This window comes from Merops nubicus, unplaced genomic scaffold (assembly GCF_000691845.1).
Source record: "Merops nubicus isolate BGI_N331 unplaced genomic scaffold, ASM69184v1 scaffold7391, whole genome shotgun sequence".
Lineage (NCBI taxonomy): Eukaryota > Metazoa > Chordata > Aves > Coraciiformes > Meropidae > Merops > Merops nubicus.
The window spans coordinates 4,398-21,355 of NW_008586194.1; the positions used below are offsets into that span (position 1 = coordinate 4,398).

Sequence of the window (16,958 nt, forward strand, 5' to 3'; positions counted from 1 at the left end):
CTGCCCGTGCCCTGCTGAGCAGAGGGGTGACACGGGCCAGCTTGGCTCTGTGCTCCCAGACAGGCAGACTGCAGGGCAGGGCTGGAGCCCTTGGGCTAGCGGGAGCCCTTGGTGCAGGGATGGGCCTCCTGTGCCTCTGGTGCCGGGCAGGAGGGTTCGGGGCTGAGTTCCTGGAGGGCTGGAAGAGCAGCCAGGCTGGGATGGCTCCCGTGGTGCTGGCTCTGGGGTGACACGGGCCAGCTTGGCTCTGTGCTCCCAGACAGGCAGACTGCAGGGCAGGGCTGGAGCCCTTGGGCTAGCGGGAGCCCTTGGTGCAGGGATGGGCCTCCTGTGCCTCTGGTGCCGGGCAGGAGGGTTCGGGGCTGAGTTCCTGGAGGGCTGGAAGAGCAGCCAGGCTGGGATGGCTCCCGTGGTGCTGGCTCTGCTGTCCCCAGGAACAGGAGCTGTGTGGGGCTGTGCCTGGCTGCAGACACCGTTTCTGGGGCTGTTGGAGGCTCCCAGGCACTGCACCTGCCTGTAGGCTTGCAATGCTCTTTCTTTTACTGTGCTGTTAGGAAATTGAGTCTGTTTCTGTTTAAATACTGGGGTGGTTGAGCCTGCTATTTAGTGAAAGATCTATGTAAATGGCTCTTTGTTTCACACCATTGGGCCTCATGGAGTGTAAGTTACATGGGCAATGTCATTGTGCCAGTGCTGCCAGTTCAGAGCAGCACGGCCTGCAGAAGCCTCCAGTTTCTGTAGGGAAGACTTGGAAACCTTGCACTTTTAAAATCAACTTTTATTCTGCAGTAAGAAAAAAAAATAGTAGAGCTGGGTTATAGAACAGCCTGTTCTGGAGGTGTTTTAGCTTTTTTAGCTTAGAACCCAAGATTTCTTTTGTATCAGAATTGTGCTGTGCCGATTGCTGCACAGTACAATTGTTTCCTCAGCTGAGTTGGCCTTAAAATGTAATTTCCCCACCTTTCCTAAAGCTTCGTATTTTGCTTCATGTCAGTCTGGTGGTCAGTATTTCTTCAGTGTGGCTTTTGTGTTCCCATGGAACGTACAGTAATGTTTGAGTATTGTTTTAGTTCAGTAAATTGTCTTGTGCTTTACAAGCTAGGGTTCATTATTCAGGTGGATGTTGATTGCTTTTTGCGATGGAGAGTAAGGTCCTTGTAGCCTTTTGTGTCTCACTTCTAGCCAGAGGAGTTCCAAAATAGACTATTCATCCTTAGAAGTCCTGTCCTGGGGCGTACATTCCTTATGTAGGATGTTGCCCTTCAGGCAAGCTGTACGATTTTGGCATCATTTATTTTCAGTGGGGGTCTTGGAGCGAGAATCTCTTTTCCTCCAGCCTTGAAGTGACGCCTCTGCCCAGCCTGAGGAGAAGGAGGTTGGCCCGGGCAGGAGTGGGCAGTGGCAGTGCCCTGCCCTTGCCACGGGCCAGCCCCACGCAGGAGAGCACATCCTCTCACCAGGCCAGCCCCACGCTGCCCTCCGAAGGGGCAGCAGCTGCCAGCAGCTGTGGAGGGAAGCTGTGGAGCTGCTCCTGCCGTGCCAAGAGGCAGCTGGGCATTTTCTGTCACCCCATGACAAGTGGTGATCTTTACCCTGTGCATTTTTATCGCAGTATCCCAGTCCCATGGAGAAGCATGTCATGGCTGTAGAAACAGTGGAAGAAAAGACAGGTAAGCTGTCTGACCTCTTTTACACAGCTGATTAACATTTTTTATAACCTTTAAAATTGTGTAATAGTTGTATTTCAGTAGCTGGGCACTGCAGACACGCCTGGGATACCTGGGTGCTGGACGTGGTGTAAGCGAGACCAGGAAAATCCTACACACCCCTAAAGCGTGTGCTCTATCTGCACTGAGTACTTGAATTTTCAGCTTATTCTGAGGGCGTTAGACACGTTATGGTGATTCCTCTGTAGCACGTTCTTTTGTTGTGTGTTTCCTTGGTGTTTCTGGGATGCTCTCCATCGGCAGCGCTCTCCAGATCAGAGTGAGGCCCTGGGGGGAGGCAGGGGAGGGATCGAGCCTCGGGCGCTCCGCAGGCATCGCCCTCCGTGGCTTTCATGATCCTGCCTTCAGAGGGGTCTCTTGCTGTCACACCCCCCACAGGAGGAGGTAGTTCCAGGAATCAGAGGCTCCTGTGGTGGCCTTGCAGGGTGCTGGCAGTCAGAAAGCGAGCGCAGGTCTTCCATCTGTCAGTCGCTCAGAATTCCTCAAATACCAAAAAATAGATGTTACCATTTCCCAGTCGTATTGACAGGAAGATAAATCTGCTCATCTGCTGGCATCAGAGCGCAGCTGTCAGACCAGGCCTGCTGCTGCCACAGGGATTTTGGTTTTCCAGTTGCTGAGCTTGCAGGAAATGCTCATGGTTGGGCACTTGGAGTAATGTGCTGGCATGGAGAGGTCTTAAACAGCTATGGGGAACATGTACTGTGGGGCTCTGTGTGGAAATAATCACCATTCTTCCTGATAGGAGAGCTACCATCAGTCATTTGGGATGAAATGAGAGCTTTTACCAGGAGAGGGCTAGTCTGGGTATTAGGAAAAACTTCTTCCCTGGAAGGGTTGCCCAGGGCTGTGCCAGGCTGCCCAGGGCAGTGGTGGAGTCCCCAGCCCTTGTAGGGGTTTCAAAGCTTTGTACTCTCACAGCAGATGCTTTCTGCTCTCTGTGGTGTAGAGATGTGGCGTGTTATTAATGTGACATGTTTGTTGGAGTTCTGCAAACCAAACCCCATGAAGTTTTCATTTCTCAGATCCCACCAAATGTGCCTGGTCAGAAGGTACTCTTTCATCCTGGAGAAGTCTCCAGCCTGGGCTGCCTGCCAGTTGGATTCCTGCTCAGTACCATTCTGTTCTTATCTGGGTCATTAAATATTAAAAGGCAAAGTGATTCTAGAAGCCAGCCATTTTTTGGAGATCCTAAGTAACTGTAATTTGTTTCCTAATAGACGGTTTTGTCCTTGTCACTGGGTCCACTCAATACAAAAATGAATGTGTGATGAGACAGGCCTGTTCTGCAAATCTCATACACAGTGTGCTTGCCCAGAGAAGGAGCCTGAGAGCATCAGCTGGGGTGGGACAGAAACCAGCTAAAGCTGAAGCCTGCATGTTGGTCTGGTAGCTCAGTCACCCGAGCTCTCCCCTCAGCCTGGTCATCAGCCACCCAGTGCCACTGGGGCAGGTTCTCCAGTGGGTCCTGGCCGGGCTGTGGGACGAGTCCTGTGTGCACCCACAGGGTCTGGCACTGGCTCTGCCTGCAGGGCTTCACGACCCAGCAGCCCCAGTATAAACCAGTAAAGGGTCTGGAGCACACTGGCCAGGGGGGGCCTGGGCTGCAGTGATGGATGCAGATGCCCTCCTCCTGTGCCTGTAGCACTCTTAGTTACAGCCCTCTGTCTGGCAAAGCAGCAGAAGTGCTGGGTTGGTCTTAAAAAAACCCAAACAAACAACTGAAACCCACCCCCTCAGTGCTCTGTTAATTTAGCAGCATCCCTGCTTGAACTTTTGCTGTGCTATGAAGTCTTCCAAGTACTTTGGTTTCATTTAAAAAAAATAGCAATATTTGCTGCTGTAACTCCTTCCTTCTGATTTTCTCTTATCAGATTCATCTACAGGGATTATTTACAGGAGGAGAATTGCAACGTGCCAGAATGTAATTCCTGAAATTTTGAGAAAGGTAACTGCTTGGAGAAGTCCAGTTAAGTTGTGAAACCTTGATGCTTCACTGTGGTTTGTCTTGTTTGTAAGGATCACACTTCCTAATGATTTTTGTCTAAATGAGAAAAGTTAATTTTAAAGAGAAGAGAAAAAGAATTATCTAGGAACTAATTTTGTATTTATCTTGAACAAACTTGCAGCTTTGAGCACACAGAGATGTAGCTGGTGGTGGTGGATTTACACCCAGTGACAGGCTTTTAATTTTTATACCTGGAAAAAGTGAAGCTGTTTTAAAATGTTACCTGGGCCACGGTGGGAGTACAGCCATTCCCCCACCCCGACAGGACCTTGGAGTGTTTGCATGGCCTTCAGGAGCTGCTGGGGATGTTGAATGTTCTTATTTGGGCTGACCACAGCTGCTGTGTCCTCCTCCCAGATCCTCAGTCTTATCCTCTGAGCCTAGTAACACTTTCAATATACTGAGAAGTGATACCACACTTTGATTTTTTTTATTTTTTTTTAAAAACCCTGTAAATCTGTTTCCCAGGTCAGTATCTTAAAAGTGCCTGACATCTACTTGGAAGAGGAATCCTGGCTGAATATGCAGAAAAGAAACATGGCTATGAGAACTCACTGTCTCACGTGGACAGAGTACGCGTCTCTGAGCGAGGAGTCCGTCTTCAGAGAGAGCCTGGAGAATCCTGGCTGGTGAGTGCTGGCCTCTGGCTGCAGCAGTGGCCCTCAGAATGGGCTTTCTGTTGCCTTCTGAATGCTTGGAATCAGGGGGGTCTGAATAATAAATTTCTTTATGTCTCAAGTGCATTTGAAGCAGCAGCTGTAGGTGTCCTGTGGCTTTCCTCTGGCTTGTTCACACACGAGATTAGGCTCTCTGGCCAGAGCACAAATAGGAGCTGGAAATTAATTTTCTGTGTGCTGCTCTGCAGCCATGGAAGGCTGCCCCACTGCTCCTGCACAGCAGGCGCAGCCAGAGCGTTGCTTTGGCTCTTGCAGCTACCAACAGATGCTTGGACAGCAGTTTAAAATTATCAGCTCCCTCCTGCTTGCCAGCCATTGGCATGGTGCATACTTGTTCCCAAACAGTTTTCCTTCCCTGCTGTCTGGCCCGCTGTGCCCGGGGGTGTAAGCTGCTGTGGGGCCTTCCTGGGAGAGCACACCCTTGTGTTCCTGCAGCGTGGAGCCTGGGGGTGGCTTTGTGCACGTTTACAGCAGGATTGCAGTGGAATTTCTGATTCTGTAGCATGGAAATGAGCAGGTGTGTGATATGTGGGACTGCTTTTAAGAAAGATTTATTTCCACTTGATGTCAGTCCCATTAATTCTTGCTTTGTTCTAGAGTCCCTTGTAATTAATCCTTGCTTTTGCCTTGTGATGTTCCCTGGGAAGTGTGGCAGGGCTGTACAGCAAGGTCCTTGTGATTTCAGAAGGTCTAAGGATATTGAAGGAAGGAATCACCAACTTCAGAAGAAATTAAAATCCTTGTGATTTAGGTGTTTTTGAAAGCCCCATGCTGGGATATTGAGGGCACGTTCCTCTGGCTTTTTAAACTTGTTTTTTTCTAAAAAGTTTGCTGGGACCCTCTGTCCTTAACTGAGGCTTCCTCTGCATCAGAGTTGCACTGATGTTGGTCCTGTTGGTGTAGAAGCTCTTTAACTACTGCAGCTGGTCGCCCATGCCTTGTTTTCAAGGCTTTTCAGTGCCAGGTTAGGAAGGACCCTGTCCCCAGTGTGCTGCTGCTGCTGCAGGTGTGTGAGCCTGCCCGAGCTCAGTGTCCTGGGCACGAGTGGTGGGATGGGGCTGGTGGGAATCCAGACTGTGTCTGCCCCCTCAGGCCAAGTGACTGCAGCCCGGCTGCTCTGTACACCAGAGTGCTGTGGAAGCTCAAACTGTGGTGGGACTGGTGGCTGAGGCGTTCAGCAGAACCTCTTCCATAGGAGTGGATTCATCTACCCAGACTGAGACTGGCAGTTACATCCTTTATTTTCAGCTGGAGAACCACAAACCAGGGAAGGGAGACTGGGAGACTGTGACCTTCCTGATGTCCCTGATGGAACTGGGGCAACTGAAGTGATGCTTGCTTAGTCCCAGATAGTCAATTGAACCACAGTGTAGTTCTTCCTCTTGACATCAGGTGGTTATTTTGGCCTAAATAAATGCAAACACAGTGGTGCCAACTGCTGCATATTCTTGCAAAGTGAATTAATGTGGGTGCTCCCAAGCAGAGCATATAAATGTCTGAAAAGATATAGTAGCAAACAAACATTATCATAAATAAATGATAAGCCATTGAAAAAGTCATGATGAGCATATCTGTATGTTCAGAGGCCAGAAAGCACCTGTGCTTTAGAATCACAATCTCAGACTGGTGTGGGTTGGGAGGGACCTTCTAAGGTCACCTAGTCCAACCCCCTGCAGGGACAGGGACATCTGCAGCTAGAGCAGGGTGCTCAGAGCCCTGGCCAACCTCCCCTGGGATGGTTCCAGGGATGGGGCAGCGACCACCTCTCTGGGCAGCCTGGGACAGGGGCTCACCACCCTCACTGTAAAAACTTTCTTCCTTCTCTCTAGTCTGAATCTCCCTCTTTTAGTTTAAACTAAACTGGACTCACAGCTTTCTCTGCTGGTGCCTCAAACCAGCCTGCATCTTGTCAGCTGCTCCCCTCCACTGACGTGCAGATGGGCTGGAGTGAGGGACAGTTTCTAGGGGAAGCTTGTGCTCTCCCCAGAGGTGTGTTACCTACGCAGAGCACGGGCTGGCTTTGCAGCCAGCTGAGCTGGGCAGTGCCTGTGGTGCCAGGGAGGGCTCTGGGAAGAGCTGTCTGTGCACAGTGCCAAACCGAAGGGGAAACTCAGTGGCAAAACTGCCCCATAACTGCCTGGATTTATGCTAAAGTTGTGTGCTGGCAGATTTCCATGTGTCTGGGCAGGTTACAGCTGGCTGTCCACAGCAGAGTCTCTGTGGAGCTTGGGTTTTGTCTCTGGTGTCCTTTGCCATACCCCTGTTTTTGACTGCTTTCCCCCTCCCTGCCAGGAGGGGAAGGCATTTCTTTGCTTTCTCATTCTGCATCCCTCAATTGCCATCAGATTCCTTTCACTCCCCAGCACTTCCCTCAATTTATGCTGAAGTTGTGTGCTGGCAGGTTACAGCTGTCTGTCCACAGCAGAGTCTCTGTGTAGCTTGGGTTTTGTCTCTGGTGTCTTTGCCATACCCCTGTTTTTGACTGCTTTCCCCCTCCCTGCCAGGAGGGGAAGGCATTTCTTTGCTTTCTCATTCTGCATCCCTCAATTGCCATCAGATTCCTTTCACTCCCCAGCACTTCCCTCATTCCACGCAGCCCGAGGGGGCCGCGGTGTCTCGCAGCACGGTGGGTGCAGGGTGAGAAGATGTCTCCCTGGTGTGGAGAGATGCAGGTGACACACGAGCAGTGCTCATCAGCTGGAGATGGGAACAAAGAAGATCTCCCATACAAAAGCTCCCTCTTCTGAAGAGCCCTGCATTGGATGTGACTTTTAATTTAGTTTTGAAAGCCATAGGAGCTTTGGAAGCTCTCCTTGACGCTATCTGAACAAGAATATTGTGAGACTTTTTATACTAAAGACACTTTAATTAAGCTCCCATCATGAAAACAATTAGACCAAATTTGCCGTGCTTAACTAGTCAATAATTTAGTAGCTGGATCTCATTAATAGAGTCCTGCCTGTGACTGGGCTGTAACCGTGCGGCAGTGCCGGCTGCGCGCTACGGAAATCAATCCGAGGTCAATATTTTCCTTGAGCCTCCCTTTTTTTCCCTCTACAATGGTGAAACTGCAAAATGAATAAATAAAATCCCAACCTGAGCAGCTGAGTGGAGTGGTGGATTTTTACTGCTGACATCTGTCCTGTGGCTGGGGGGAACTTCTCACACTCTCCAGCTCCTTCACTTGAGCTCCACACGTTTGTCTTCTTACAGCATGGCACAGAAACAATGGTCATGGCCCACCGAGGGTATCAGTGGTGCTGGGGTGTGTGGGTGCTGTTGGGGAGAAGTGGGGTGTCCTCTCCTCACTGCTACACCTCTCTGACTAGCTTGGGTGGGGTGGTGTCCTGGGGATTCCCTGGAGTTGTACAGGTGTAGTTCACGGGGTCTGCACTTGGCTTTCCCCGTTCTGGGGACGGCTGCTGTGTCTGTCTCTGCTGCTCAGGCCTCTCCTGTGAGCGTGTGTCCTGCCTGAAGCAGGGTCCAGCTGCAGGGTGGTGCTGGTGCACACCTCTTGTTACACTGCTGTCCCTGTATCTCCTTACATTTGCCTGGCAGGTTGTCATACAAAGTGTGTGAATGTCAGAGAGGAATCCCTTACTTGGGTACCAGACGCTATCTTTCTAACATAGAGTTTGCACTCAATGTTTACTAAGTAGACAGAAATTAAGAGTGTTTTGTTTCTCTTTCTAGGACAGACTTCACACAAAAAGGCAGAATATCAGTTACTGGGGCAGGCTTCCTCAACTTTGTGTTAGAAGCTTTTGCTCAATCATTTTTAAAACAAGGCGTGAAGAAGGTAAGTCATTTTCTGCTTGAATTTCTTCCCTGAATTATGTTCTAACCTTTTTCAAGTCACCAATCTGGGCTCAAAATTAATTGATGTTTTAAGTCTGGATTCTTCACATCTTTTAATTGTTGAAAAATCGTTTGACCTTTTCTTTTGTCTAGCAAGAATAAGCAGAACAAAAATGGATTCAGTTTTATTACGGTAATAGTTTTATTTCAAATACATTTTAAACATGGTGTGTATGACTGTATCAGTTTCTGTAATTCATTCTTATTCCTGATTTCCCCCAGGCATTGAAACAGTTCTTCTTCCTAATGCCTCATTGTGCCAGCTAATGCTGTAATAATAATTTGCAGTTCTATAGCACCTTTGCACTGAAATAGTCAAAGGTAGTCAACGTGAGTTTGTATCCTGTCGGGCATTTTTCTCCAGTAATGTTAGGGGTTTTTTTTTGGCAGCTTGATGTATTTACAGTAGCCACAGTCAACCTCCCTGTAGCAGTTCTGGGTACTTCACAAGTTCTTTCTTTCAGTATGAATTCTGAAGGGGAATAAAAGTGACCCAGTGACCCAGCAGAGTGTCCCCAGGAGCCCGTGCTCAAAGGCCGCTGGGCTCTCGGCTGAGCCCGGGCTGAAGGAGCCTCCCCTGAGCCCTGTGCTCTGCAGTGTGTGCCTGGGAGAGGTGTGGGGCTTCAGGCTGTGCTGGGCACACTGCTTAGGATTTATACCTGCTGAGAAAGGAACGAGAAGGAGAAGGAAGGAATATTTAGTTAAACCTTTTTAATGAGAAACTAAAAGGGGGCTGTTGCTTGGTTTTTTTCCCCCATTTTTTTCCCCTTTCCAGTTTGTATCTTGTCCCATATGAATGGAAGCAGACATATGTGCCTGAAAACATGGCATTGTCCTGGCTGGGCTCACGAATCTTATCGACTGCAGGAATATACTGAACTTGGCTTTACCATTATTTGTGATTTTTTAGTTACCTAGTGAAGGAATTTGTGTTTCAGATGCACTCAGATGTCTGCAGTTCAGATCCTGACTTACACTATCCTTTAATTATTCATGGGAACCAGGTGCTCTGTCCTGTTGGAGTTTTGGTTTGTTTGTTTTTTAAGTGGCTGTAGCAGTGTTCTGTCTTTTCTTCTGCTGGAGTCAGCGGGTGTTGCAGCCCCTTCGGACACTCTTGGCTGGCACAGGGGCTGACAGCCCCAACCTCTCCCTTGTGCTTCAGAGGCTGGTTTTAAATCCGTGCCCCAAGAGCTGTAGATGGAAATGTCTTTCAGGCAGCATGGCTGTTGATTCATTTGCTTATTCCTGATAACTGTAAGATCTCTTTGCTGTGGCTTTGGAAGGAGAAGAGCCCGAGGCCGACAGCTCTGCTGGTGTCAGCAGTGGCCGTGGGCAGCGGAACGCGCCCGGCCGGCTTAGGGCAGCACAGAGCTGGTGGGTAAGGCAAGGCAGCTCACTCCAGTGCTGCACTAGAAATCCTTCAGCAATTTTGGCTATGTCTGCAGATCTGTGAAAAAGAAAAATAGAGGCACACCAGATCTGGTATCAATGTAGTGTCTTGCCTGGGCTTTGCCTCCTAAGCATCCGTCTCCCGAAGGCAGCAGCTCTATCTATGCATTTCATTTCTTCCAAGTTGTCAGATAGGGTTCCTTCTGTGGCTAGAGGAGTTTTAAGGCACATTTTACCCAAAAGTAATCAATGGCAGTACAAAGATGGTGCTTAAAGTTTGAAAATACATATTGCATGAATGACAACGCTTGATAAATGTTCTCCAGGCTTCCATTTGCTTCTTATCTCCCAGTGCCTGATCTGCAGCCTTGCTAGCGGCCTGAGCAAAAGGCATTGCTGCTCCTGCCCCTGCTGCCACTGCTGGGAATACATCAGGATGTTGCTTTCAAAGGCAAACCATGGCTCCTGCTTTATCTCCTTGATCCTCCTCCATCATCCGTGTGGAGAGGCTCGGGTGAGATAAGGGGGAAGGCAGCCGTGGGAGGCCACAGGGTGTGGGGACCAGGGAAGCTGAGGAGGGGATGAGCTCCCTGGAGAGCAGGAGGAAACACTGCAGGAATATTGCATTTGGTGAGTGACTACAGTACAGCTTATATATTCACACAGTCAATATTAAATATCTTTATAGAAAGAGCAGAATAATTTACTATTCACAAAACTATTCATGAACACTAAAGGCACTGATCTTTTAATTCACTATTTTTGTAACTGAGATGTGAGCCTATTCTGTGGGTAGGTTTTTTTTTAATACCTAGCAGAACAACAGTGACATTTCGTGGCTCTTCATATTTGTCACATTTCTCTTACTTTGTCCCAGCTCTGAACAAAAATAAAGGTGATAAAATTCTTCTGCCCTGCTTTTGTTTGTAAAAGTCATAGTGCATTTGGGTGGAAATTGCAGCATTTATGATTTTTTTTTCTTAACGTTTTCAAAAAAGGTGTTAATGAGTGATGTGCACCCACATTATTGCCAATAAAACTTTCCTCCTGAATAATTCAAAAGAAGTGCTGGTAAATCCCAGTGATCAGCACAGCCTGTTCTGGGTCTGTTGGTGAGAGCCTGGCTTCCCTCGAGGAAAAGGATCCTCTGTAGGCTGCAGGCAAGGTCTGGGAGAAGTTTCCAGCCCAGGAGCAGTAGTGGTGGCCCCTAAAGTCAGCCTCTGTGTGTGTGTGTTTTTAAAAGCTGTTTCAAAAGTGCACTAATTAGTTTGTGCATGTCTAAGTTATGAGGCTCTGTGCCAGTGTGAAGCCTTGCAGATGACAGAGCAGGGATTTTAAGGCCACACTCTAAAGGAGTGTTTGTAGAAAGAAACTTCTGTTGTGCTGGTAGGTGTTTTAGGCTGGTAAATGTTTTATCCCTTGCTTCTTACATGTAACATTTCTGTCATTTTCACTTCTTGGTTTCTTTTTTAATTCCTTTTGCTTGACTTGAGATGGTAATGGAAGTCCAGGATGTAGTGTTTGTTAAACAACAGAGCGGAGCTCAAATAACAAATATTTAACTGAAAAATGATTTGTCATGGTTACAAACAGACTGAAAGGCATCAGGTGCTTTTTTCAGAGACAGCTCAACCTTTTCTGCTAGTCTGTTAAAATGCTGCCCTGCTTCTGTGCTGGCAGTGGAGCAGGCAGTGCCCTGCAAGGTGCATTGCCTTCCTCACCTTCAGAGAGGCTGCTTGGACCTTCCCTGTCCATCCCCTCACCTCTGCTAGCGCCTGGTGGCGTTCGGTGAGGGTGGGGAGTGTTACCCGTGGTGTGTCCTGCCTGTCCTGTCCCACTGCCTGCTGGCAGGTGCTCCAGACACACGCAGGCTGCTCAGGGAGCCTGTGGTGCTGGAGGCTCCTCAGGCTGCTGTTTCACAGTCCCTCCTGACCCTGTCACCCCCTGTGGCTGCAGTGCAGTGGCTGCCGTGCAGGCGGCAGTGCTGGAGGAGTCTCCTGCAGCTGCTCTGAGCTGGGAGCCTGCTGGGCTCCCCTCCCTTCCAGCAACACCTTGGCTGTGACACCAGGGAGGGCTCTACGCAGCCACGTGTGGCTTCTAACAGGAGCAGAGTGCCTCTGAAAAATCAGACTCTTCTGTGGCCTGTCCAGCAGAGAAGCTTTCAAGCTGTGGCTGCTGAGGTGCAGAGTTTAATGGGCAGTCGATGTTTGTTCTGCATTTCAAGTGCATCATTGCACTCTAAGCAGTGTAAATTTAGCTCCTTTAAGCCTGATCTCCTGGGGCTGAGATTTAAGTGTTTGAACTTTAGTTGAAAGGAATATATTGATTAGGCTTTGATTTAGTCGTTCCTTGCTGAAAAGCTACTGAGTAATGACTTGTACCTGCCCTTTTGTATTTTATTCATTTAGTGGAGTCCCCTCTCATTCCCTGTCTCTTGCTCAACACCACTTTGCCTGAAAGTCTGCAGTGCAGTGAGGGGAAATAAAAGAAAAAGCAGTTGTCACACTGTGAACATAATTGATTCAATAAGTAACAGTTTTAAATTCCCTAGGCAAACCTGGGAGTCTTCCCTTGCCTCAATTAGTGCTTCACTCTGTAAACAGTGGCATGTCCCATTTAGACTGATGGACTCAGGTAGTTGGCTTACTGCCTTCTGCACAGAGTAGGTGTGGAAGATGAACTGGTTTTCACAGGTATAAAATATCTTGGCTTTTTTTTTAGAAATTCTCTTGACCTATTTGTTAAAGGTAATTGTCTTTTTTTCCCTCCTCTCACAGTGACTCAAACTGAGAAATCCTTTTTCTTTTATCTTGACAAACAGAGAGCACACTAGGGTAAGGCTGAGCCCCAGACAGGTTATAGCTAAGCTCCAAGCTTGCTTCAGTCCACAAAATCTGACCAAACGTTAGAGCTGGGGCTGGCAAACCACTACAATTCCAGTGCACAGACAGAGCCAAAAAGTGGGAGGGGGAGGGATGTTGTGGATTTTCTTATCTGAAGTTTTGCTTCTCAGCAAAGAGGAAGCTGCTTCTCTCTCACTTTGTGCTGAACCTTGAACTTGAATTCACTTCAAGTGGCAAAGCAGCTGGCTGCAGAGGAGGTGTGGGGCTGGCACGGGAAGGGCCCTTGGCCGAGGCCTCAGCCCGGGTTTCAGATGGGTGCCTGCAGTGGGTGTGTCCAGGGCTTGCCCCTGCAGAGCTGGGGAGCACCTGGGGCTTGTCTGCAGCGACCCCCACACAAACAACCCCTGCATCCAACTTACATTGTGCTTTAATTAAGGGTTCCTGGCTTGGTACTTCCTCCTCCTTTACTCCCAGAGAAGAAATATTCAGCCTCGTGCTCCTCTGGCATTTTTTGCTTCCTTTCAGTCTTGCTTTCCTTCACAATAGAAGGTTGTCCTGGCTTTGGCGGGGAGCTTTCATCCTCACACACCCACTTTCTTGAGAAAACAGAGGTGATGGTGTTCCCCTTCCAAAGAGGGGTGTACCAAGGTGCAGGGGTGAGACGTGGCTCGGGCCAGGCAAAGCAGTGGCAGAACTGGGACAAAATGTGTGGCCTGAGTGCCCGGGCTCCGTGCAGCCCTGGCAGGTGAGGGAGGTGGGTTGTCCCTGCACCGAGCTGCTGGGGGATCACAGCACCAGCACAGTTGTTATTGGGTGTTCCAAGGCCTTACTGGTATGCTGTGGGGTGCCCTCTCCAATGCCTCTGCAGTCCTTATGCTGTGTGTAAAACTGGCATTTCCCTGTGCTTTTTTTCCAGGGCATTAAAATAATGGAGACGCTTCTTGAGGAGCAGTGTGGGTGATAGTGCTGTTAAAGGGCAGCTGTAAGTGCAACCTCCATCTACTGTTCTGAGTTTGTGATACCTAGTGCACATTGTGCTCCTTAGAGTTCTACAAATAAATGGGGGGTTTTGTCTGCTTGCAACTTTTGAGGAATTTTCAAGGAAAATAATGATCTACTGCAGTGTTGGGCTTAATACTGTCCCAGGGTTTCTGACTACTATGTTGATAAAATGACTTCTCTGGCCAGTATTTCTTCATCTCTCTGTTGATGTATCATGAGCATGATAGTCTTAGTAAAATAAGTTATTGGTTGCAAGGACTTTTACTCAAAAGTAGTATCTTCAGGGGTTATCTGTGGAGGGAAGACTTGGCCAACTCTTAAATTAGCTTCAAAACAAGAGCAAATGGCTATTTACTAATAATAATAAATGTTCTTCTAAAACCTATCTTCTCTGCTTTTGCAGGAGACAGTGTATTTGTGTAGCTTCCTTGGGAGCACGATCATGCCTCTGGAATTCCATGGCCGTTGTCTGGACTTTACTGGTACCATTTTATTGAGGAAAGAGCATTTAATATGCACAGCTAGAAGAAGAGGAACCCACAGACTGCAAATCTTTTACAAAAGATGAAGGAATCTTACTGCTTAAGGGAACGTTGATGGTGAAAACCACAGAGGAGCGAGTGTAAGCATGGAAACAGGGGCGTCCTGTGGCTGGGTGCTGTGAGCTCTGGAGACTGAGGATTCAGGCACAGAACATAGAGCAACAAAACCAAACCAGCCCTTGCTGTGATGCAGACACTGTCCCAGGCCAGCGGGTGCTTTGTGTCTCACCAGGGGGTGTTGGTGCACCCCGTGTGCTGCCCGTTCCACAGCTCCCTGCTGGGGGAGAGGCTCCGTTCTGCAGCAGCTGAGCAGGGTCACAGTTCCCCCTGTGAGTCACTCATTCCTTCAGTTCTGATTGATGAGCTGGAAATCTTTGGTTATTATACCCCTGCCAGCATGAGCCTAGGTACCACTTTTGCATGTATTTGAATTCTTTCTGGAAGTGTCTCTCTCATATTGCTTCAGAACAGAAGGAAAGAAACCTGGAGGGGAACTACCTAATGCAAGTAAAGTTCCTGACAAGGAGCATCTCGTACTCTCTTCCTCCTTTTGTTCCATGCACTCCATCAGGATAGTTTTATTTTAATCTTTTCATTTAAAATTCAGATAAGCACAAACCATCTCTGATAGCCTGTACTGAGTTAGGGTAATACCACACTTCACAAATTGCCCCATTTGTGCTTCGTGGAGATTTGAACCAGTTCTTTGCTTGCCCTAAAGCAAAACGAGTGGCTCTGCGTTTTTCAGGGTGTTTTATTTTCTCAGATGTGATGTAAACTCTTGGGGGGCTGTTCCTTGAGCTAGGGGCCTGCTCATGTCAGCGTTGTGTGGGCTGAAGTACGCGGTGAGCCGCCAAGTGAGCATAGCCCTGAGTGCCCAGCACAGCCCCTGGGTGCCAGCTCCTGGGTGGCAGCACCCACCAGCTCCTGGGTGCTGGCACCCCCCAGCCCATGTGCCGTGCCTGTGGTCACCCTGTGGGCAGGGCTCAGACAAGGCCCATGCAGAGGGAGCCCTGCCAGAATGACCCTCTCCTGCGCTGGCACAGTGGAACAAAACACTTCCCTTCATCCTTCATACTCTGGTGGTGAACTGATTCTTGTGAATTTGGACTCTGAATACTGAACAGTAAATATTTGTGAAATGTAATGGCCAGGACTAAATGCATTCATTAGTGTTGTTTGTTTTTATTGAGTTGCTGCTTTGTGTGCCCGAGGAAATGATCAAATTAATTCTCTTTGAACTGCTATGTACAATTTTAGGACTAGTATTTTTATTCTTGCATCACTCTGGATTTTGGAACTAGGATAGGAAGGCATTTGGGTCCTCCTCCACTCCAAAAGTAGAAGTGATCTATAAATAAGGAAAATCCTATAAAATCCAGTCTCTTCTTCAAAGCCTGAGTTGCCCATCTGCTTACAGCTGGGTGCCAGGAAGAGGAGGGCTCAGGCTACTCCTGGGAGCAGGGTGGTTTGTGTGGGCAGGTCCAGCTCAGCCCAGCCCCCGGGGCTCAGCTCTGCCCCAGCCTGGCAGAGGACGGCTGGGGAGCGACCCTGCTGCAGCCTCAGACTCACAGCTGCCAGGAGCTGGTGCCTGGCACATCTTCCAGTGCCTGGCACATCTTCCAGTGCCCTGCCCCGTGTCAGAGCTCCAGTCACCCGCTGCTGGGGGGTGTCCCCGCAGTCCCCGGGAGCAGGCGCTGGTCACGGGCAGCCCCGAGCTGCTCTGGGTGGCAGGTGGGTGGGCAGAGTCCCTGGGTCCCACCAGGAGGATAAATATTTATTTTCAGATACAGAAAATCAGCTGCCCAGATCTAATGTCCTGTCTCAGACCGTCTGTGAGACGGTGACTTGTTACACTGCTCTCGAGGCACAGAGACTGAAAAACTGAGCAAGCTCCCTGTTGATAATCTTGCGTAGTTATTCAAATGTTTGAAGCTTTCACTGGCTGCAATCATGATGGTTTAAATGATTTGACTTCCTGGAACCTGGGCAATGGGAGCTTGGACAGTGCTGGCCTTTAGAAGTCGGTGTTCTCAGCAGTCTGGCCACCCTCTGTTTCTAAGTAGCAGGATGGTGAACAAAAAGGAAATGCTGATTTTCAGATCATTTTATGAAACTAGTTAATAGGTGCTTCTTTAATTGTGGCAAAGCTATATTTTAAAATTAAGAAAATCGTTATTTAATTCTCCTTATTGTCCCATTAAGGCTCATCTGTGAACACTGCCATTAAAGGGGCATCTTCTGTGCCTGGTGTCTGGAGTCTGCCCTCCCTGGCCCTGGTGCCCCCTCCATCCTGACGAGCTGACAGCTCTGCTGACACACAGTCATTAAACCTGTTACAGCTCTGCAGAGATCTGACCCCATCCTCCTAAAACTCTTTGTTCCCAGCTTCCAGGCCCGTGTTAAGTTTTTGCTGTGTTTATTTCTTGTCCTGTGGATTCTCTTTCATGTTTGTCTCACTAATGGGACAAACGTTTCAGTAAGAGTGGCAAGATTTAGAGCACTTATCTGCTTTAATAATCATCACTGGCCTTATTTGGAGCAGTAACAGGGCCCTGGGGACAACTGTGTTTCTCCTCCTCTGTGCCCTGAGCTGGGGGCTGTGGCTGCTGGGGCATATCCTGCTCGGTCCAGGACACCTGGGGGGTGTCACCTGAGGTTGTCCTCCCAGGATTTAAAAAAAAACCTTTTATCTTCATTTGTTATTTCTCCATATCTTCTCTCATGGTTGGTGGTTTATGCAGTCAAAATCCTTTTGCTAGACTGAAGCTTGGACATCTTGGACTCGAAGATCTTAAAGGTCTTTCTGACTTAAATGATTCTATGATTTGTTTTGGTTTTTTTCTTCTGGTGAACAGACCCTTCACCTTAGCTACTGGCTGAATGCTTGGTTTGGCTGAGAGCCTGAACCA

At 48.6% G+C, this 16,958-nt stretch overlaps 1 protein-coding gene across 1 annotated transcript; it reads left to right on the forward strand.

The window, feature by feature from the left end:
- Nucleotides 1-1,603: 1,603 nt before the first annotated feature.
- On the forward strand, nt 1,604-13,463 carry PRELID2 (PRELI domain containing 2). The gene is made up of 5 exons (XM_008948566.1): nt 1,604-1,670; nt 3,602-3,675; nt 4,204-4,364; nt 8,106-8,211; nt 13,419-13,463. Exons 1-5 carry the CDS (start codon nt 1,625-1,627, stop codon nt 13,461-13,463), a joined length of 432 nt encoding a protein of 143 aa, XP_008946814.1. The 5' UTR covers nt 1,604-1,624.
- Nucleotides 13,464-16,958: the final 3,495 nt, after the last annotated feature.